Source organism: Caenorhabditis briggsae (assembly GCF_000004555.2).
Source record: "Caenorhabditis briggsae complete genome, chrV, whole genome shotgun sequence".
NCBI classification, from domain to species: Eukaryota; Metazoa; Nematoda; class Chromadorea; order Rhabditida; family Rhabditidae; genus Caenorhabditis; species Caenorhabditis briggsae.
The window spans coordinates 4,296,359-4,316,991 of record NC_013488.2 but is presented as its reverse complement, the minus strand read 5'-3'; the positions used below and the strand labels follow the sequence as shown (position 1 = coordinate 4,316,991).

At 38.7% G+C, this 20,633-nt stretch overlaps 9 protein-coding genes across 9 annotated transcripts in view; 4 read left to right on the top strand and 5 right to left on the bottom strand.

Moving 5' to 3' along the window:
* Positions 1 to 122: 122 nt before the first annotated feature.
* CBG26982 lies at positions 123 to 1,206 on the bottom strand (the record flags this gene model as incomplete). Its single annotated transcript, XM_045236912.1, has 4 exons — positions 123 to 389; positions 434 to 721; positions 770 to 949; positions 1,003 to 1,206. The coding sequence occupies 4 exons, from the start codon at positions 1,204 to 1,206 to the stop codon at positions 123 to 125; spliced, it is 939 nt and encodes a 312-aa protein (XP_045098001.1).
* A 581-nt stretch (positions 1,207 to 1,787) lies between these two features.
* On the bottom strand, positions 1,788 to 3,519 carry CBG01321 (the record flags this gene model as incomplete). Its single annotated transcript, XM_002636033.1, has 6 exons — positions 1,788 to 2,071; positions 2,119 to 2,477; positions 2,749 to 2,977; positions 3,178 to 3,277; positions 3,323 to 3,443; positions 3,491 to 3,519. The coding sequence occupies 6 exons, from the start codon at positions 3,517 to 3,519 to the stop codon at positions 1,788 to 1,790; spliced, it is 1,122 nt and encodes a 373-aa protein (XP_002636079.1).
* A 406-nt stretch (positions 3,520 to 3,925) lies between these two features.
* On the top strand, positions 3,926 to 5,149 carry CBG01322 (the record flags this gene model as incomplete). Its single annotated transcript, XM_045236911.1, has 5 exons — positions 3,926 to 4,217; positions 4,262 to 4,340; positions 4,388 to 4,775; positions 4,827 to 5,004; positions 5,049 to 5,149. 5 exons carry the CDS (start codon positions 3,926 to 3,928, stop codon positions 5,147 to 5,149), a joined length of 1,038 nt encoding a protein of 345 aa, XP_045091804.1.
* Positions 5,150 to 5,872: 723 nt separating this feature from the next.
* Positions 5,873 to 7,293, top strand: CBG01323 (the record flags this gene model as incomplete). Its single annotated transcript, XM_002636035.1, has 4 exons — positions 5,873 to 6,058; positions 6,105 to 6,408; positions 6,457 to 6,682; positions 6,735 to 7,293. 4 exons carry the CDS (start codon positions 5,873 to 5,875, stop codon positions 7,291 to 7,293), a joined length of 1,275 nt encoding a protein of 424 aa, XP_002636081.1.
* Positions 7,294 to 7,897: 604 nt separating this feature from the next.
* On the bottom strand, positions 7,898 to 10,334 carry CBG01324 (the record flags this gene model as incomplete). Its single annotated transcript, XM_002636036.1, has 9 exons — positions 7,898 to 8,016; positions 8,060 to 8,237; positions 8,280 to 8,676; positions 8,724 to 8,802; positions 9,052 to 9,165; positions 9,435 to 9,612; positions 9,655 to 10,050; positions 10,098 to 10,176; positions 10,222 to 10,334. The coding sequence occupies 9 exons, from the start codon at positions 10,332 to 10,334 to the stop codon at positions 7,898 to 7,900; spliced, it is 1,653 nt and encodes a 550-aa protein (XP_002636082.1).
* CBG01325 lies at positions 8,869 to 15,662 on the top strand (the record flags this gene model as incomplete). The annotated part of the gene is made up of 4 exons (XM_002636037.1): positions 8,869 to 9,003; positions 11,087 to 11,390; positions 11,733 to 11,958; positions 15,587 to 15,662. 4 exons carry the CDS (start codon positions 8,869 to 8,871, stop codon positions 15,660 to 15,662), a joined length of 741 nt encoding a protein of 246 aa, XP_002636083.1.
* On the bottom strand, positions 12,592 to 13,285 carry CBG01326 (the record flags this gene model as incomplete). The annotated part of the gene is made up of 3 exons (XM_002636038.1): positions 12,592 to 12,714; positions 12,763 to 13,139; positions 13,183 to 13,285. The coding sequence occupies 3 exons, from the start codon at positions 13,283 to 13,285 to the stop codon at positions 12,592 to 12,594; spliced, it is 603 nt and encodes a 200-aa protein (XP_002636084.1).
* A 1,387-nt stretch (positions 15,663 to 17,049) lies between the features above and the next one.
* CBG01328 lies at positions 17,050 to 18,331 on the top strand (the record flags this gene model as incomplete). The annotated part of the gene is made up of 4 exons (XM_002636039.1): positions 17,050 to 17,127; positions 17,175 to 17,297; positions 17,347 to 17,596; positions 18,066 to 18,331. 4 exons carry the CDS (start codon positions 17,050 to 17,052, stop codon positions 18,329 to 18,331), a joined length of 717 nt encoding a protein of 238 aa, XP_002636085.1.
* Positions 18,332 to 18,400: 69 nt separating this feature from the next.
* Positions 18,401 to 20,633, bottom strand: part of CBG26983 — a gene marked incomplete at both ends in the record, with an annotated part of 3,496 nt that continues 1,263 nt past the window's right edge. The window contains 3 exons of the mRNA XM_045236909.1: positions 18,401 to 18,458; positions 18,508 to 18,698; positions 18,752 to 19,060. Of these exons, the coding sequence (XP_045098002.1) occupies positions 18,401 to 18,458; positions 18,508 to 18,698; positions 18,752 to 19,060 (558 nt within the window). The remainder of the gene's footprint in view (positions 18,459 to 18,507; positions 18,699 to 18,751; positions 19,061 to 20,633) is intronic.

The following is a 20,633-nucleotide window of genomic DNA, read 5'->3' as shown; positions in this document are numbered from 1 at the left end:
GGGTGCGAGAGGTCCCGGGTTCAATCCCCGGTTCGGCCCATTCTTTTTCGTTTTCTTCTTTTAACTTCTCATAGTCAGTAAATATGAAACTTTTATCGAAAAGAAATTAAAACTTTAGCCGTCTATGGAGCATCCAAAAATTTTCTCATTATCTCCTTCTGACAAACATCATTCTTCACAATAACTTCCTTCAAACAATTCTCTCCATGATCCGGAAGACCCAAGCAGTATCTGTATTCTTCCAAAACTCTCAAAGTGTTCAGCTCTTTCAGACAGTCCATTTTCGGTAACAGTTTGAATTTTATGAAAAAAGATTCCATGGTGTCGCACTCCAATTTGTTTCTCTCTTTAATTGCGTTCGATAAAGAACAAGACTTTTCAGAGCATTTCTGGAAGTAATATAAAAATTTTTTCCAGTATCTGAAACGAATACCTGAAACTTTTGACATTTATTTTTTGTTTCTTCGATTTGAGAATTCGAAACATCTGCTGAAATTGTGCTCAGTTTTGAATAAATCGCACTCTCCATTGCATGGCATACAAATCCTTGAAACTTGTCAAATGCACTGTCGCAGAGGTTATTGTTGGAGGAAACCGTATAGGTTTTAATGATGCCCTCGTAATTTGTCTTTAGAAAATGGTAATATTTAAAGGGACATTCTTGTTCCGAAATGGTCAGAAAACAAGCCTTTCCAGCTGCGTGAACGTTACTTGAATCCATCTGAAATCCACATATCTATGATTCATTTGAATTATCTAGAAGGCTTACCATAAAGAAATCATGCTCTAGCGAACACTCGTATTTTTCAAAAGCGACGCTCTTTAAAACCTTCTCCATGCATTCCCAGTCAAATTTATATGCTTCTGATGCTATATTCCAATTATTGAAGCTGTCAAAGATGTCTATTATAGAATGATCCTTCATGCAGTTCTGATTAGACGTACAATTCTGAAATTAAAATATGGGCTTTAATTTTTAGAGCCGATTTATATATGACTCACCAACATCGCTCGTACCAATCTATTGTACTCATCGAGTTGTGCAGACAATGGGAATTCAGATTTTCGAATTTCATTTGAGAATTCGTTTAATTTCGTAATCTTCTCGTGGCAGCTCCTGTTCGTTTCAGATATGCATTCTTGGGAGATTAAGCTCACCGAAATAGGTACAAAGAAAAGTAGGGTGTTTATTGTGATTGGGCTCATTTTTTGGTCGGAAGGAAGGCAAACGTTTTGAAATTAACCAACTGGTTATAAATTTCGAAAAAATGGGGTCTTTAATATAAACATTTGAGATTGTGTTGCTAAAAAATTGTTTTGATGGACGACGTCGTTAGGGCGTTTTCTCGGAGTGTCGTTAATTAATAAAAACACTTCTGATGTTTTTAAGTACACCAGATATGTTCGGTTATTTTATCCTGATGGCCTAATTTTTGCGAATTGAGTTTCCTAGGCCACCATGGCAAACGGTAATTGCCTGATATATCCCTTTTGTGCTTTCTAGGTCATTTTCTATGGTGGCCTGGAAAACTCAATTCGCGAAAGTTAGACCATCATGGTAATTGGTTTAGAACACACCAAGCGACTATCAGCCCATTTCTAGGTGAATACAGTTCTTAGTCATAAAAGTTGGTGGCCTGCCTAATTAATTACGGTGGCTTGTAAAAATCATGTTGAAACTGTAACACCAATTCTTGAAGGGTTTCCATTGGTACATTTTTCTCATTTTTTGATTTTTTAAACATGTATGTATGATTATAACAAAATAGCTTCCAACAATTTTTATTTCATGCCTCCATAACTTGATCAAGCATAAAATTAACAACCGCTTGTTCAGCATGTCCCAATTCCTCATGCTGTAACAAGTGTCTAGTCTTAACGTAAACATGGAAATCCTTTTGTTTCTTGGCTTGATTCTCGATAATTGGTGCCATCGCTAGAATCTCTGCAAACCGATTTGGTCCTTGCACTTTTCCGCATTGAAGTCGGCAGTAGTTGTACATGGATTTTAGATACTTATTTCGTTCCACTCCGAGAATGTGTTGATCGAAAAGTGTTAGATTTGACACAGCTGAAATGAGAAAGTAAAAACAAAGCAAAGTTTTGAATGTGGCCTACCAGGGTTGCATAACATGATCGCTTTGAAATGAAGATACTCGATTCGGTCAATTATATTTCTTAAAAAACAAGCCAACGTCTTCTGCTGAGCATTTGTATAGGCGATGACCGCGCTTTTCTCAGCATCCTCGTTCAGAGTGATTCTATCATAAGTTCCGTTTGGCTGTACCAGTACATCGAATTTCAGATCACTGATTGAGAAATATGCACTGGTCATTGTAGAGCACACCGCGGTGACATGCTTTAGAAGATGCTCTTTAGAGTCTAAATTTAATTTGGGGAAGAAATCGAACATTTTGGATGATTCGATTGATGCCAAGAAGCTGCTATGTACGGCGTTGTTGCATCTCCGATGGTTGCTGAAATTCAGACTTCTTGACCGTGAAGATCAGCCGATAAAGGCGTCGGACCTCTAATACGTAGGCTATTTGTGAGTTCAAGGAGTTGTGAAAAACTTTTTCATGTCCCACTATAACCTTGCCGACCTCGGAACGGGCCGTAAGTTCTCAAAGAGGAGCTCACCTCACGTTCCACATTTTATTTTTTGATCCGCCTAGTTTTGGTAGTTTTGGTATCCGCCCGGAACGGGTCGGGCCGGCTGACAAATATGTTATGATAGAAATGACTAACCACTTTCCAATAAAACATTCTGGTGGACAAATCTCCAAGTTTGGAATTTTGGAATATGTCAGAATTGGCGGTGAGGTGAGAATATCTTCTAACAGTCGTGAATCCCGATATCCCAGTGGCACACCTTCCCGACACATTGGCTCGATTCCACTTTCAACCATTGTTAACTTTTGCACCATTTTGTCCAATAAATCTTCTTCAACTACCCCGAAAAACTGAAATAGAAGACCTAGAATTATTTTTTCGTTAAACTTACAGTTGAAATCGTTTCTTCTGCATTTTTCATATCCACTAAATCTTGTCTCAACTTTTTACTCTAATCAGTCATTGGTTCCGAACGAACCGCTAGCGGATTCATACCCTTTCTTCTCACTGGTCTTGAAATTTTTTTAAAAGATGAAGAAATTGAAAGAAAATAGTTCGACTAACCATTCATACGGGAGCATTGGTTTGGTCTATAACATTCCAAATTATAACCAGTGATAATTGCTCGTCGGAAAAACACTTTGCAGGTGTTGCAACATGGAACCTGAAAATTTTAAAGTTTAAATAAAAATAATGATCCTTGACGTACTTCATAATGGAACCCAATTGCTGGCTTTTCACAAATTCTACACTCGGTTGGGGATTGATTCTGTGGAAGATGCTTATAGTTTTTTGAGCGCTTTCCTCCTTTGCGAGAAGTGGTGGAATTTCTGAAATTCTTAAAAAATGTTCAATCTCGGCATTTCAAAATAGTTACGTATTATTCGAAGATTCTGGTGGCGACATAATTTTTTCCTCTCTGTAAGTTGAAAAAATCGATTGATTATAAAAAATGGAAATAAATGAAAATGAAGTAACATGAAGTGCACACCTTTCTGATAACGTTCTTATCAATATTAACTCTCCAGAAAATTTAAGACTTGTGTTATATGGTCGTAGAAGTTTACTATCTATATAATCGGTGTATACAACTTGTATTTCTAACTAGTCCAGTTCAGATATCGCTTCCGCAACTGTGTAGCTCAGTCAGTACAGTCCCGTTTCAAACATAGTTTTGAGAACCGATCTATGCTATAAACACTAACAGTTCTTTGCACAAATCACGTAGAGAACGGAAATGAGAAAATCCAATGTATATATAAAAACATTTCTTATACATTTATAGACACTCTCGCCCTAGTATCAACCAAAAATGTCGGGCAGCTACCTTTACTTGGTTTCTTTAGCTCAACAAGTGGGAAAAGTTGCGTTTGTGACAAGTTCACTTTTCGGAATACTAGTGATTTTTCTAACTTTGTTTGGAGTACGAAAAATATTTGGAACTTACAAATATTTGATGGTTGTCTTCTCGGCACTTGGAGTCTTTTTGGCATGTCTTGAGGCCGTTTTCCATCCGAACCTTCATTTTTACAATAATGGTTTTGCTTATTTTTCCTTGAAAGCTCCTTTTGGCTTGAGCCATGGATTCATGATGGTTATTCTGCGTAAGTGTGTGTATCACGGGAAACTCGTGAAGATTGAATTTCAGCAGTGTACGCTGGAGTATATTCGTTGACAATATCTATGTTAGCCGTGCAGTTTGTCTACCGCTATTGTGCATTGTTTAGGTAATACTTATTGACCTTTCTGGTTTTCTCAAAAGCCGAGGTTTTAGTCTGAGCTACCTATCTTACTTCCGCGGCTGGAAACATGTATACTGGATTGCCTATCTCTTTTTCTTCGGTTTGATTTGGTGGATCGGCGCCTACTACCTTCTGAACATGGATGATATATCTGCCAACTATTTTAAAGACGAAATGATCCTTCACTATGAGGTTCTTCCAACAGAAATCCCAATGATGACATTTCTAGCTTTCGACCCAAACGATGGATCTCTACGCTGGTGGGATGTTCTCTACACCGTTCATATATCTTCCATCATGGGCATCCAGTACATTACTATGATTTACTGCGGATGGAACACGCACTCCAAAATGGAACAGAAAATTGCAGGACTATCCGTTGCTTTGAAACGACATCATCGACAATTGTTAAAATCTTTAGTGTTCCAGGTTGTATCAATATTCTGTCATTCATAATACTATTTGATTTAGATAACCTGCCCTACAATTTTCCTCTTCTCTCCGCTAGTTTTCATTATCTATATACCGTACTTTGAACTTGAGCTGAGCTTTCCTGCTGGTGCTGCTTACACTGCGTTCAACGTCTATCCTGCTATGGATTCCATCATAGTACTGATGGTAATCACAGAATACAGGGCAGCTGTGAAAAGTCAGTCTCTAGTTATATGATTAATATGAATGCTGAAATTTTAGGACTGTGGAAAACTGTTCTTCTCAAAATATCGATCTGTGCCAGAAACGAAACAAGTTACAGTAGTAACCAGACTCAAGAAGTTCAATTGGCAACTATGTGAAAACCTACATCTAATTAGTTTTCACTATATTTAGAGCTTTGTAAAGTCTATGAAGTCCATCAAGAAAAAATCAGTGTCACGATGTTCTTTCTATGAAAGCAGGGAAGGTTAAAATTGTCTAAATATGTAGTACAAAATTCACCCTCATCTCATTAATTTCCGCTTAAGTTTATTAGCAGTAACGCTTTTGTTTTTTGTATCACATACAGAACGGAAATTAAGCAAACTATGGTACATTTACACAACATTCGTATAAAAATATAGACACACTGTCTTCAGTTTTATTATTTTTCAGCCTCCCGAGCAAATTAATAATCTCTGTAACTGAGAATGTATAAGAAACAAAAACCGTCCGATGTTTTTTAATACGTAGCAAGGGATGTCATAACTGTGTAAAAATGTACAAAAAAATCCGAAAATTTTCAACTTGCATCAAAATTATCAAAAATTTATTAAAGGAGGCTTTGGGACACATGAAATTGTGCCCATCATGCGGTAAACCAAATGTTAGGTCAAAATGTCGAAAACTTTTTTCTAGTTTCAGCAGGAAATACGAAACCAAAACTCTTATCAATTTTTCTTATCACGTCCCCTTCCAGCGGAAGATTTCAACTCCTACGCTGGTCAAAGACTCGTATTCATAGTATTATCGTCTTAACTTGTGACCCAACGTATTGATATAAAAACCCGACCCCGAATCATTAATATTAAGTACTTCTAATCATGAAATCGATTCTTCTATTCCTGAGTCTTCTCCCTGTTGCCTATGGTATCGTCTGCCGGAGTGATTATACTATGATCAATGGGAGACTGTGTCTCAAATACTATCCCATAGTTGTACCACACTCAGCTGCCGAACAACAGTGTAAACTGGATGGTGGAACTTTGTTTACGGTCCAAAATGCTATTGTACGTGTAGTATGACTTTTTGCACAAATTCAAAATCCATTTTCAGGACAACCGTGCAATCACAGAATGGATCTCCGCCACCAACGCACAACAAGTCTGGATGGGCCTTTCTGTCTTTGGTGATTCGCCACTTCTAACCTACTGGGACGACAATTCTGGAGTTGCTGTCTACAACAACTTCCATCCTCCATATCCAAACGAGAAATTCAACAGTCATTGTGCGGCACTGCTGGTCAATGCGAATCAAGGTTCAACTCGAGGACAATGGATCAGTTCCACGTGCAACAATCAGAATAACACCTCGGCTTTACAAAGACCATACATTTGTCAAGTACCTCCAACCTATTCCTGTTAGTTAAAAACTTCAGAATGCTTCCTGAACAATAGAGAGTTTTTAGATTCTCCATGTGACATCAACTATAATGGATATTGCTATTGGAGGTCAAAGGTCTTGGTGAACGGAACGAAATTAAACCAAGCTCAAGCTGCTGCCGCATGTTCTCAACGTGGAGCACAATTGGTTTCGATTCACTCCAAAATGGAAAACGACTTCATAAAACTTCAGTACAGAGGGACAACGATACAAAATATTTTTATTGGAGCAGTACGGCAATCGGCGTTAACGTAAGTGGTTTATGAAAGATACAAGATTGTACTCATTTCATGTATTTTTCAGATACAAATGGGCCGACGGAACTTATTGGGATTTTGCGTACATCCATCCATTCTCAAACTACTCAAAACCTTGTTTGATGATGAGCGTAAATGTTGGAAGTGTTGGCTTGTGGAATGGCGTTGATTGCTCTGAAGAACTCGACTTTTTGTGTAAACAGAAAATTTCACCAACTGTAGCAGTCCCTGAACAACTCAAAAGTCCCGCCAAATCTCCACCTGCGATTCTAGACTTTTCGAGCTGTAACTCAACACTTATTCTTCGATACCCTAACATGTTTTCATCAAACCCCTACAACTCGATACCAACTACCTATTGCTCCTGGCGTTTATTGGCTCTTGGTCCCTATCAGATTGGTATTTACTTCAATTCTTGGATCACTAATGGAGTTCTGGACATTTATGATGAATTCGATAACAACATTGGACACTTTGCCGGAGCCGCTCAAAGAGAGCCGTTCTCTGTAATTACTCCATTCAATATTGCCCGAGTCACATTCACTCCAGCTAGTCATGTAACTGAAGATGATAGAGGATTCGTGGCTTCCGTTTTGCCTGTGTAATGTTTTTTTTTTGAACAGCGGAATAAAAACTTTATAAGTTTGAATGAAACGACAATTGGGCGAAAGCACGCTATTTCAAAGAGCCTGGTCGGGAAAACGCGCCCCAGCGAAAGTGAAAAATCACTGTGCAACGTATCAAATTTCGTTGGCTGAAAATCAAACTTTAAACGTTGAGCGAAAAAATCGCGAGTTGCAATGCGTTGATTAAAAATATTTAAGTCAAATCCACGTCAACTTTGAAATTATTAAACTTCGTCTGGCCTAAAAGTTTTCTGGGGCGCGATTTTTGACCAGGTTTTTCGAAACACCGTGTGAAAGTGTTAATCAGTAACTGTTTTTGTTTTGATAAACTTTTTGTTACAGAGAATGTATTTTTTGGAATATTTGAATGAATATTTAAAAAGAAAACTGCCAAAGCGTGCTTATTAGAGTTTTGCAAATTTTATACAATTTTTTCCTCCCTGCCTACATAGTCAAAAGAACAATCGTAAAACTGACTTTGTCTTTATATATGTATTTCCTGTTAGAGCTTTACAACTTCCTACGGGGGCTGAAAAATAATACAACTGGTACAATGTGGGCGGAAAAATAGCGGAAAAGAAAACTAATTAGATGTTGGTTTTGATATCGTTGCCAATTGAATTTGTTGAGTTTGGGTACTACTGTAACTGCTTTCCTTCCCAGCACTGATCGTCATTTTACGAAGAAGACTATCCCACATTCCTGAATTTTCATGATGTGACAACCAGTCAATAAAAAAGCAAACTTCTCGCAGCTACTCTGTATTCCGTGATTACCATTAATACAATGATGGAATCCATGGCAGGGTAGATGTTGAACGCAGTGACAGTAGCACCAGCAGGAAAACTCAGCTCAAGTTCAAAGTACGGTATATAGATAATGAAAACTAGCGGAGAGAAGAGGAAAATTGTAGGGCAGGTTATCTAAATCAAATAGTATTATGAATGACAGAATATTGATACAACCTGGAACACTAAAGATTTGAACAATTGTCGATGATGTCGTTTCAAAGCAACGGATAGTCCTGCAATTTTCTGTTCCATTTTGGAGTGCGTGTTCCATCCGCAGTAAATCATAGTAATGTACTGGATGCCCATGATGGAAGATATTTGAACGGTGTAGAGAACATCCCACCAGCGTACAGATCCATCGTTTGGGTCGAAAGCTAGAAATGCCATCATTGGAATTTCTGTTGGAAGAACCTCATAGCGAAGGATCATTTCGTCTTTAAAATAGTTGGCAGATATATCATCCATGTTCAGAAGGTAGTAGGCGCCGATCCACCAAATCAAACCGAAGAAAAATAGATAGGCAATCCAGTATACATGTTTCCAGCCGCGGAAGTAAGATAGGTAGCTCAGACTAAAACCTCGGCTTTTGAGAAAACCAGAAAGGTCAATAAATATTACCTGAACAATGCACAATAGCGGTAGACAAACTGCACGGCTAACATAGATATTGTTAACGAATATACTCCAGCGTACACTGCTGAAATTCAATCTTCACGAGTTTCCCGCGATACACACACTTACGCAGAATAACCATCATGCATCCATGGCTCAAGCCAAAAGGAGCTTTCAAGGAAAAATAAGCAAAACCATTATTGTAAAAATGAAGGTTCGGATGGAAAACGGCCTCAAGACATGCCAAAAAGACTCCAAGTGCCGAGAAGACAACCATCAAATATTTGTAAGTTCCAAATATTTTTCGTACTCCAAACAAAGTTAGAAAAATTACTAGTATTCCGAAAAGTGAACTTGTCACAAACGCAACTTTTCCCACTTGTTGAGCTAAAGAAACCAGGTAAAGGTAGCTGCCTGACATTTTTGGTTGATACTAGGGCGAAAGTGTCTGTATAAGAAATTTTTTTATATATACATTGGATTGTCTCATTTCCGTTCTCTACGAAAAATAATACAACTGGTACAATGTGGGCGGAAAAATAGCGGAAAAGAAAACTAATTAGATGTTGGTTTTGATATCGTTGCCAATTGAATTTGTTGAGTTTGGGTACTACTGTAACTGCTTTCCTTCCCAGCACTGATCGTCATTTTACGAAGAAGACTATTCCACATTCCTGAATTTTCATGATGTGACAACCAGTCAATAAAAAAGCAAACTTCTCGCAGCTACTCTGTATTCCGTGATTACCATTAATACAATGATGGAATCCATGGCAGGGTAGATGTTGAACGCAGTGACAGTAGCACCAGCAGGAAAACTCAGCTCAAGTTCAAAGTACGGTATATAGATAATGAGAACTATTGGAGAGAAGAGGAAAATTGTAGGGCAGGTTATCTAAATCAAAAAGTATTATGAATGACAGAATATTGATACAACCTGGAACACTAAAGATTTGAACAATTGTCGATGATGTCGTTTCAAAGCAACGGATAGTCCTGCGATTTTCTCTTCCATTTTGAAGTACATATTCCATCCGCAATAAATCATAGTAATATACTGAATATCCATAATGGAAATTATTAAAAGTGTGTAGGTAGCATTCCACCAGCGTACAGATCCATCACTTGGGTCAAAAGCTAGGAACGTCATCATTGGTATTTCTGTTGGAAGAACTTCATAACGAAGAAGCATTTCATCTTTGAAATAGTTGGCACATATGTCATCTCTTTGTATGAGATGGTAGGCGCCGATCCACGAAATTATGCCAAAAAAAGGGTGTAGGAAATCCAGTCTAAAGATTTCCAACCGCGGAAGTAAGATAGGTAGCTCAGACTGAAACATATCCCTTCAAAAAAAGCATAATGTTCACTTAAAATTACGTAAACAATGCGCAATAGCGATAGACAAATTGCACGGCTAACATGGATATTGTCAACGAATAGACGCCAGTGTACAGTGCTGAAAAACAACTTTCGCCGGTTTTTACCTGAATTACGCGCTTACGTAAGATGAACATCATGAATTTGTGGCTCCATCCAAACGGAGAGGTCAACGTAAAATATACATATCCACCGTTGTAAAAATGAGGGTTCGGATGGAAAATCGCTTCGAGACATGCCAAAAAGATGCCGAGTGCCGAGAAGACAACCATCAGATATTTGTAGGTCCCAAAGATTATTCGAACTCCAAACAAGGTCAGAAAAATAAATAGTATTCCTAAAAGCGAGCTGGTTACAAACGCGACTTTTCCCACTTTTTGGGCCAAGGAAACCAGGTAGAGGTAGCTGGTTGACATTTTTTGTTGATACTAGAGAGGAGTCTTAATATTTATACTGGTTCGTCCAATTTCCGCTGCCTACAGTATATGCAAGAAAACAGAACATTTTTTATGGCGTGTAATAATTCTCAAAATAATTTGATTCGATGGAACTGTGTAGATTATTAAAAAGCAAAGCATATTACTTTCGCCTACTATTTTTCCGATCCAATGGTTCACAGATCACACAGGAAACACATTTATCGTAATCACAAAGTGCCGAGCGGAAGCATCTTACCACCCACACTTATCATTTTTGATTCAAGTCTTGTGACCAACCCCATCAGTATAAAACCCGACCTCCTTTGACCCAAAAAATGATGTTTTCCATTCTCCTTTTCCTGTTATTCCTTCCAAAGGGGCTTTGTATTTTATGCCGAAGTGATTACACTCTTATCAATGGTCAACTTTGTCTGAAATATTTTTCAACACCTGCACTACATGCAGTAGCAGAATATAATTGTAAACTGGACGGAGGTACCCTTGTGACGGTGAAGAATGTCATTGTATGAAAACTCTAAGTGCATTTAAAGTTATAGATTTCAATTTCAGGACAACGTAGCGATTACAAACTTTGCTCGTGCGGCTGGAGGTATAGAAATCTGGATGGGACTTTCGATTTTTGGCAATTCCGTAGTAAATGGTTATTTTGATGACGCGTCAGGCATCACTGCTTACTTCAACAACTATGTACCCGGTTATCCATCGATTTCATCTGGTTTTTGTGCAACGATGTTGGTTGCTGATAACTTTGGAGCAAATCAGGGGAAATGGAGAAATGCTAATTGCAATCATCAGAACAATCCAGCAATCAAAAGTTTTACATATGTTTGTGAAGTTCCGCCGACCTACTCGGGTAAGAGCTAAGGTTGATAGTAAGGTTGGCAAAACAGGGCCGCGGCTGGCCACAGCCCGAGCCGTACATAGGTAGGTACTAGGTTGCCGTGTTTCTTTTGCAAATAAGCTCGGCCAAACAAAAACTTATCGACAGCTTGGGTGAACAGTGAACGTTCATTTGAGCTCGATTATATCGGTTCCCACGAAAGAAATCAAAACGTGGTCAACTGTCAAAATGTTAACCATAACATCACCATCTTTTTATCAATTAACACCGTTTTGATATCTATCCTAGAAAAGTTTGCTCAAAGTTGAAAACTAGGGATGTCCTTCTAGAATGTTTACAATAATCCGATTTCAGCATCATCCTGTGAAATCAACTACGGTGGAAACTGCTACTGGAGGTCTAAAACCTTAGTAAATGGAGCATTGATGAACTTTGTCGATGCGACGACAGTATGTGCTCAACGCGGAGCAAAACTGGCATCGATTCATTCGAAAATTGAGGTGGACTTCATAAAGCAGCAGTATAAAGGGACAAATGTGAAAGCTATTATGCTAGGTGCACAGGCGGTGTCAAATACAACGTAAGACGTGAATTAAGTGAACAGAAACCTGTAATATTGCATTCAGGTACATCTGGACAGATAGTACTCCATACAACTTCAATTATATCAAACCTCTAACTTTCCAAACTGGAGGGTGTTTGATGATGGAAGTTGGAGGTAACGGGCTGTGGAATCAGATTGATTGCACTAGAAAACTAGACTTTTTATGCAAGAAAAAAATTGCGCCAACAATTTTTGCTCTTCCTGAAAGGTCCCCAATCCCATTCGTCATTTTAGACAGTTCAAATTGTAACCAGGACTTTGTAATGGCTTCCAACACATTTTCATCATATCCAGCGTACGATACGCCATCGGTAGTTTGTAAGTGGCAGTTGCTTGCCCTTGGACCTTATCGGGTGGGCATATTCGTGGATTTCTGGCAGACAAATGGAGTATTGGATGTTTACGACGAATTTGGAACGAACATTGGACACTATGGTGGAGTTTTTAACAGATACCCATTTTCATTATTCAGTCCATTCAATGTTGCTAGAGTGACCTTCACACCAGCTAATTCAGGGACACCTAATGATAAAGGATTTCATGCAGTGATTTTACCAATTTAATAAAAAGATTATAAACATTGTTTAATGGTTATTCAAAGTTCAAAAGTTATCCCCATTGCTCTTTGAGCATCTCGAAATACTTATGTGCCTCTCCACGTGGTGCATGGGACGTTATCTCATTTGCGAAATCGTTCCTTTCTGGACTGACTTTGGGTTCGCACCGTCTTTTCTGAAATTGTTTCTCTATTCATATCATTTTGCTGGAAATTTGACCTACCAATATCTCTCTAACACGCCTCTTCCACGATTTCGTCTGGTTGAAATAGACAATTGGAACAATAAAGCCATACAGTAGAATCGAAAAATCACAAGCGACTGATGCGATATTCTTCCACGTTGGCGGTATATCATAGTTATCAGCTATCAAACAAATATTCACAACCACATTGAAGAATCCAATGGACCAAACGATTTTGTTAAACATCTTTGCAGATTTGATATTTTCGGTGATTTGAAACCTTTCGGATAATGAATAATGGACTTGATTCATTTTTTGAGAATAGTTGGAATTGATTTTCGCATTAATATTATTCAAACAAAATGCCAACAAATTCACAATTATAGCGATTAGTGTATGCACAACTGTATTTTTTGCTGAAATCGAAACTTTTTCGTAGCTCAGGCGGCAGTAACTAACCCCAATTGAAATGAATTCCGACGGCAACCGAAATAAAGATTTGGATGGACACTATGGAGATTCCGATGTGACGGTTTGGGGATTTTTCATAGTTTTCAAGCATTATTGTCGCAAAACTCCGCTCAATTACCAACGCTGGCGAGGCGGAAAATGCTAAAATGATGTTATTTAAAGTTCTCGACACAGTAGTCAAGGGTAGATCAAAAAACGGTACATGTAGTCTCTATATTGAATAATGGCTTACCATAAAACATTCCAATGATTCTCACACACCCACAATAGGTAAATAATTTATTCGAGAATTTATTGGAATCTGAAACCATTTTTTAATAGTCATACAATTTTCATTAGCTCGCCATCAAAACTCTCGGAACAGATTATAAGCGGCTGAATCACCCAAGACACAAGTTGAAAGGGATACTCTGCGAAGTAGAACGCATTGATCAATCTTACATTCGGGTGAATGTTGCTTGCAGTTAGAATCACATAGAACCAAAATAAGATGCAAAATATGCTGGAAAAGTAAAGCTTATGCCGAATGGAAATTAAGTCAAGACTGTCGGAAACACCTATCGGTTAGGATACTTCCAGGATTCAGCGCCCTAGCGGCCCTAGAAGTTTCTTCGTTGGCTAAGCTTAAACAAAGGACGGTTTGTTTTACGGCAATCTAACCACGACCTGGAGCGCGGCCAACCGCGGTTCGGTTTTTGACAGACCGACCACCTTCCGAGCAAGATCACTAATTTTTTTTACCTGAAAACAATCAGAGCAATTTCCAAATGAAAAATTATTCTGAACGTATCCCAGGACCCATCATGCACTGCGTGAGTTCTATTGAAATAGCCCAGCATGCCTAGTTTGGGTCAATAAAGCTCGAAAACTGTACAGTGGTAGTGTATAACAGAATCGGTATAACGAAAACTAAGAAGAACACCAGTTGCATTATAGACGAACGGAAATTCTCAAGTATTACCGCGAAAGGCAGGTAATACAGGAAATGAGTTTTTGCCCACAAAAAAACTATACAGTAATGGTCGAAACTCATTCTCATTCAATGTTCTGTTGAAAATTGATAAACAACTTTTGGTGTGTGAATAAGGTTTTAGGTATTTGCTTCATTTTTAGGGGCCCGAGAGAACCCTAAAACAATAGGGGCACCAAACAAGAACTGGAAAAACTGTGAGTTTCAGATATCAGTCTGGGATGGATGATACTACCATTATATCGACATGGGGCCATTTTTTGGATACACTCAAAGACTTTTCCTATCAAACTTGTTCCAATTAAAGATTTGATCTATTTTCTTCAACATTTTTCATCACCTTCTGATATTTGTTCTTCCCCTGAAGCCCCAATATTTTTAATCCTTAGGATTATTTATGTTCGATGTTCCAAAGAAATGTGATGTTTCAAAATTATTGAGCTTGATGTGTATTGACTAAAGTCCACTCGTTCTAAGCCACGCCCCCCTTTTCAGGGAGTCAGCGGAAATCCGGAGATAGAGAAGCTTATCCCTCTCACATCGAGCACGTTGTCGAGTTGTTTGTCATCATTTCTCAGTGTCTGGAGTTCTTCCATTTTAGACATCACATTTGTTTTTCCCAGAACAAATTCTCATTATTATTTTTCAGCTTTCCTTTCCTTCAACAACTCATTTCACGATGAGCACGAATCGGCCCGAGTCGTGTGAAATTTGTGGGAAACGAGCTTTCGGTTATAACTATGATGTGAGTTTGTAGTTTGTAGTTTATAGTTTGTAGTCTCGGAGTTTTCAGGTTGTCTCTTGCAACGCGTGCAAAATGTTCTTCCGGCGAGCGAATGCGGAAAAAATGGGAAAGAAAAAATGCAGACTGGGTGGCCAGTGTTTTGACGTTAAAAATTTAGTTGGTGAGCTTTTTTTCTTCGATCTCTATTGAAACTGACTTGTTATTCTTACAAGCGTCCACTAGGATCATTTATTTTCACTGGAGTTTGTGCTAAACATGATAGTCACAAAATCCGGATTCGTTTGATCAAATATATGAGAGTGATTTAAGGCAAAAAAGTCTAAAGAAAATAGACGACGCAAAATTTGGCTACGCGATCTCTGAAGCTAGTATATTAGCTCCAGACGTGTATCATGTGAACCGGTAAGCTCAAATCATAACTTTTTATATTCAAATTGTGGTTTGCGACATTTTTTCATGTTTTGTAGCAGAAACTTAATCAAGAGAAGCCCTGTGTGGAGGTGAACTTTTCAGAAAAATTTTAGGGATGAGGCGCCGCAAAAATTTTAGGGATGAGGCGCCGCAACCTTGTAAAGTTTGGAACAAAAAGTTTGGCTCTAGGGTTTCCAAGGGAAAACATTATACTTAACGAAAATCTACATGATCTGCTTCTTTCATATTCAAAAATTCAATTTCAGAAGCTTCTCCAAAGTGTCGCCCCTGTCGATTTGCAAAATGCAAAGAGCTGGGAATGAAGAGAAACTTGGATTCTGAAAATACAGTTCCAACAAAACCTAAAATTTCTGAAGTTGCTATTGTCAACACCCCAATAGTTACACAGTCACACATCGATTGTAACACATTTCAAAAAATAAAATATTAGGTTGGCGGGAAAGTCTTTGTCACTCTGTTTGTTTAATCACTGTTCTCGTATATGGAGGCTGTGTATGATATCGACTCTAGTGAATAACAAGGTGATAAGAACCTTCCATATAAACAAGTCCCCATCTCCTTCCCTGCTCCTCATCTGTAATTGAAACGATATGTTTGTTCCCACTGCTATTCACATCAGACATGTTTTGATTTACCTCTTCCTATCTCACACCACGATGAAGGATTCGGAAACTTTCTTGAAGAATGTGTACAACACACATGCCCCTCACTACAATACTATTCGCAATTGGTTCCATCGTTTCGAAAAAGATGACTTCTCGCTCGATGAAAAGGGTCGCTCTGGGAGACCCCGTGAGTTGGATTTGGACAAGCTGAAGCACGCATTGCAATCGGATCCATTTCAATCTAGCCGTGAACTAGCTGTCACATTCGGAGTTCACCATAGCACAGTCCTTGAAGGTTTGAAGTCTCTTGGAATGAGAAAACTTTTTGGTCGATTCATACCTCATCACTTGACTCAAGCCAACTTTGACCGCCGAGTCGACGATTCGATTACTCTTCTCACTCTCCACGCGGGCGATCGATGGCTGGACCGGCTAATAACCGGAGATGAGAAGTGGGTCTTCTACGATAATCACCACAGGAAATCCCAGTGGGTTGGAGAAGGAGAGAGCCCACAGGATGTCCCAAAACCCGACCTTCATCCGAAAAAAGTTATGCTCTCTGTGTGGTGGGGAGTGGACGGCCCCATCTACTGGGAACTTCTGCCCGAGGGCAAAACAATAACTGGAGACCTCTACACTACTCAACTACGAAACCTCAAGAAAGCAGTCGACCGTTCGGCCCTGAAAGACAAGAAAGTGTACTATCAACATGATAACGCTCGCCCACATGTTTCGAAACAAGTGAAGCAGGAGCTGATGGGATATGGATGGAATGTTCTCCCTCACCCCCCGTATTCTCCTGATCTTGCTCCTTCCGACTATTGGTTATTTGGCGATATGACACGTGCCTCGAAGGAAGAAGCTTCAATTCCCGTGGAGCGGTCGAAGCGGCACTCAAACAATACTTTGCCTCACGCCCGGCTGGATTCTACCGCAATGGAATCCATAAATTGAGGGAACGTTGGAGACATGTTGTTGATAATGATGGACAATATAATTAATTATTCGGTTATTTTTTCTTTGAGAAATAAACTATTGAAAAAGTGACAAAGACTTTCCCGCCAACCTAATACATGAACGAAACACGAATCAAAGTATACAAAATGATCAACGTTTGCGAGGATCCGAGTTTTCTGGAGCTAGTGTTACAAGATTCCAATTTAGCGAAATATATTAAACCGGTGAGTACTTTACTGAAATAAATATGACAATTTTTAATCCCTTCCAGCAATTAATTAACTGGGAGAAAACGGAAAGAAAGTTGAAGCCATGGGGATCGCTTGGTGTTATGGTCATTGCAGAAGTTGTGAAGACAATGGATTTTTATAAAGAGCTCCTGTTTTCAGATAAGGTGAGCTCAACAATTCAAAAATGTTATCTGAACATTCAGAAGATTTTAGGTCCTTCTTCTAAAAAATGTGGCATTCAAGAGTCATCATCTATCGATTGCATTTGACTCTTTTATGATGAAAAAGGGGAGAGTTTTAGCTCCAACTGGAGAAGAAATGCTTCCACAAGAAGTCATGGAGATTGAAAAATGTAACGAAGTGATCGATGACCTTCTTACAATACCAATGCAACCATTACTGAAACTTGAGGTCACCGAAAACGAATTTCTTTTACTGAACATGATAATGATCTGTAATCCGGGTAAGGCCTTTTATGCCAAATAGTGGAGACATTTTTCGTCTTGACTCATTTATCAACTGGGACTTTTTTCATATATTTCAATTTTATTTTAACTCGTTTTAGTCAGTCGGAAAATATTGAAAAGGAAAGTAGCTACGGACGGGCCTGTCATCGGACCGTCTTTGGTCCGTCGTTAATCCGTTTTAAACTTTCTTAATACGATATGTCTAGGACACCGTAGTTGATGGTCAATTTGCGCCTAGTGTGTTTTCTAGGACATTTCCCATGGAGGCCTAGAAAACTCAACCTTTGGAAGTTTGGTCACCATGGCCTGGAAAACGAATTGTGTGAAACTTATTCAGACAACCCCAAAAATAATTTTGAAAAAACCACGACACTCCGAAGTTTAGTGGTTCGAACATTTGAAAACTTTCCGGAATTAGCCGTTTTTTAGTTGTACTGGTCCATACATAACTCAATTGTTTTCCAGGAATCCCAAATCTCTCACAAAATGGGAAAGATATCCTTTACAAGCATCAATGCCAATATACCCGTTTACTACTTCAAATTTGCCTTCAAACGGACCCAAGAACGGGTCCATCTCGTCTTCTAGAACTATTGAGAATCGGTTCTCATTTTGATAAACAAGCGAAAATCACTCATACGATGCTGATAATGTTCAGGCAGTTGTGGAATCCTCGATGTTATATTCCAAAAGTTTTGAAGGAGTCGTGTGGTTTGGAATATTTGGTGTGAACGTTATTTCATAGAATAAATGTGTGATATACATATGTATGTATGATAAAATATCATAAAATTGATGTTTCACTTTCCAACTCTTCTCTGCAATTTTTGAATCGTTCGTTTTTGCTTCAGAATGGTACTGAAATTTGGAAGTCATTAAAAAATTTGAAAAATGTCAATAAACTCACATCTCCAATCTCAAAATCTTCTGTTGCTGATTTGAAATTTTCTTTCTCATCTGCTGGATTTCGCCGTCTTGATTCTCAGCTTCACTAGACTCCGTCTCACTATCCGAACTCTCCAGATCGATACCAGTGCAATACGGACACAACGTCCAATGTTGAGTACAGATTTCGTGTTGATGAAGAAACTTTGGAATCTGAAAATTCAAATTTTTCAAAAAAAAATATATTCTTCAGATGTTTTTCTGACCCGTTTTGTGTTGAGAATGACCTCGACGAATTGAATATGCTCCAACAACAATAAAACATTGAAAACGTTCCCATTGCTCATCTCATTTAAATTTTCAAAGCAGCTGACACGTCCCAGAATATCAGGAAACGCCTTGTGAAGTCCTGCAGCAACGATGTGCTCTTCCATAATCTTTGGTGTCACCTTACTCGAAGTCGTCTTCATCCTTGGCTTTCTTGACGGTCCCGTTTTCTTATACTTTTTCAAAAGATTGGTCACATTTTTAGCAATTGGCTCGATATAATCCATGTCCAGGAGAATCGATCCTTTCTGAAAACTAATAGTAAGCATCTTTAGCCAATACAAACAAGAATCACATACACAACATTGAGAAAGCACATTTTCCTACTTCTCAAATTCCAATAGTATCTCCGCTGCGTCATCTTGGGAGACACCATGAAAAATTTGTTCCATGGAGATTTGGTCGAGGATGAAGCTCATAAAAACGTCAGAAGCTAGCAGACAGTACTTTCCGTTGAACGATGGAATTGGAACAGCGCAACGTACACCTCGTTGAATGGGGACTAGCACGAACTGAAAAAATAATGATTTAGTAAAAGTCGTACCGTGAGACCTGTAATAGAAGAGCCCTTAACTTTAAAGCCAATTTATCTCGGTTCCTGTCAAAGATATTAAAAAGTTGGAAACTGATAAATTGTTCATCATAGTATGACAAACAGTTAGTTAGTGGACTAATTTTTGATATGTTCCATATAAGCCAAAAACATTAAGCTTAAACTTTTCAGTGTGGGGCTTTTCTATTAGGTTGTTTGGAAAGTTCCCGCCATTTTTGATCTACTTTTTTCATACTTGTTTTTTAACGATGGGGTAAAAGTGAGGGAGCTGTCGTTTTATCAGTATATTAGTGGGGTCTAATAGTGTCTAGACGCAAACGGAGATCATGCTCCTCTTTTCGTGTAGTGCTTAAGGTTTCCGCCTCTAATAATTTCCATTTTCGGACTGCCATTTCATTTGTTTTCCATCTGAGCGGAAAATTGCTGGAATCAAGCTCCGATTAGTGGATGTTTTCAACGAAGATGCACCCTTCCAAACTATCATTACACCCCGGCGTTATCTATTTGAAAAAGGGGAATTCTCGTTTGACAAAAATCCCCCTTCAAAAAGGCAAACAGGCTTAGATTTGGATCCATTAAAAAACGGGATCTAAAGGGACCCGTCTCAAACTGTGCGGGATATATCAAGTACATCAGTGGCAAGCTTTTCGTCAAAAAGCCATGAATTGGAAATACTCGGTAAAGTCAAAAAAGTGGAAAGATATGGATCACACCTTTTGGCTCAACGCAGCTTTCCTTCTCATGTTTGAATCTTCTCACCCTGCATTGCACACATGAATGTTGGAATCAAACCATTACTATTGGGGATCAATGGGTAATGTGTGATTACAATAAGAGACATGCCAAGTGGGATCACAAAGGCACTCAACCAACAGACGTCCCAAAACGTAAAATTCATGTTAAAAATGGGATATTGTCGGTAATGTGGCCTACCAAGAAGTGGAGTAATGGGAGCTGTCAGGTAATGGTGTCACTTTTAAGACTGATACCTATTCTTGTCAAGAGACATAACTCAGACTCCATGTGTATCTCCATTGGAGAGAAAAACAAAGATTTATTTTCAAAATTAAAATCCGCAACCTCATGAGGGAAGGAAAACCCAGGCCGATCTCGCTGAATGTGGCTGGGAAATTTTTATTCACTGTGTAGCCCGAACCTTGTTCTCTCAGACTACCACATACCGTAAAACCTCTAATAGAACGACACCCGGATCGTCCACTTTGAGCCTATATATCTCACTTCTTTTGAAAGATATCAAAAAGTGGTTA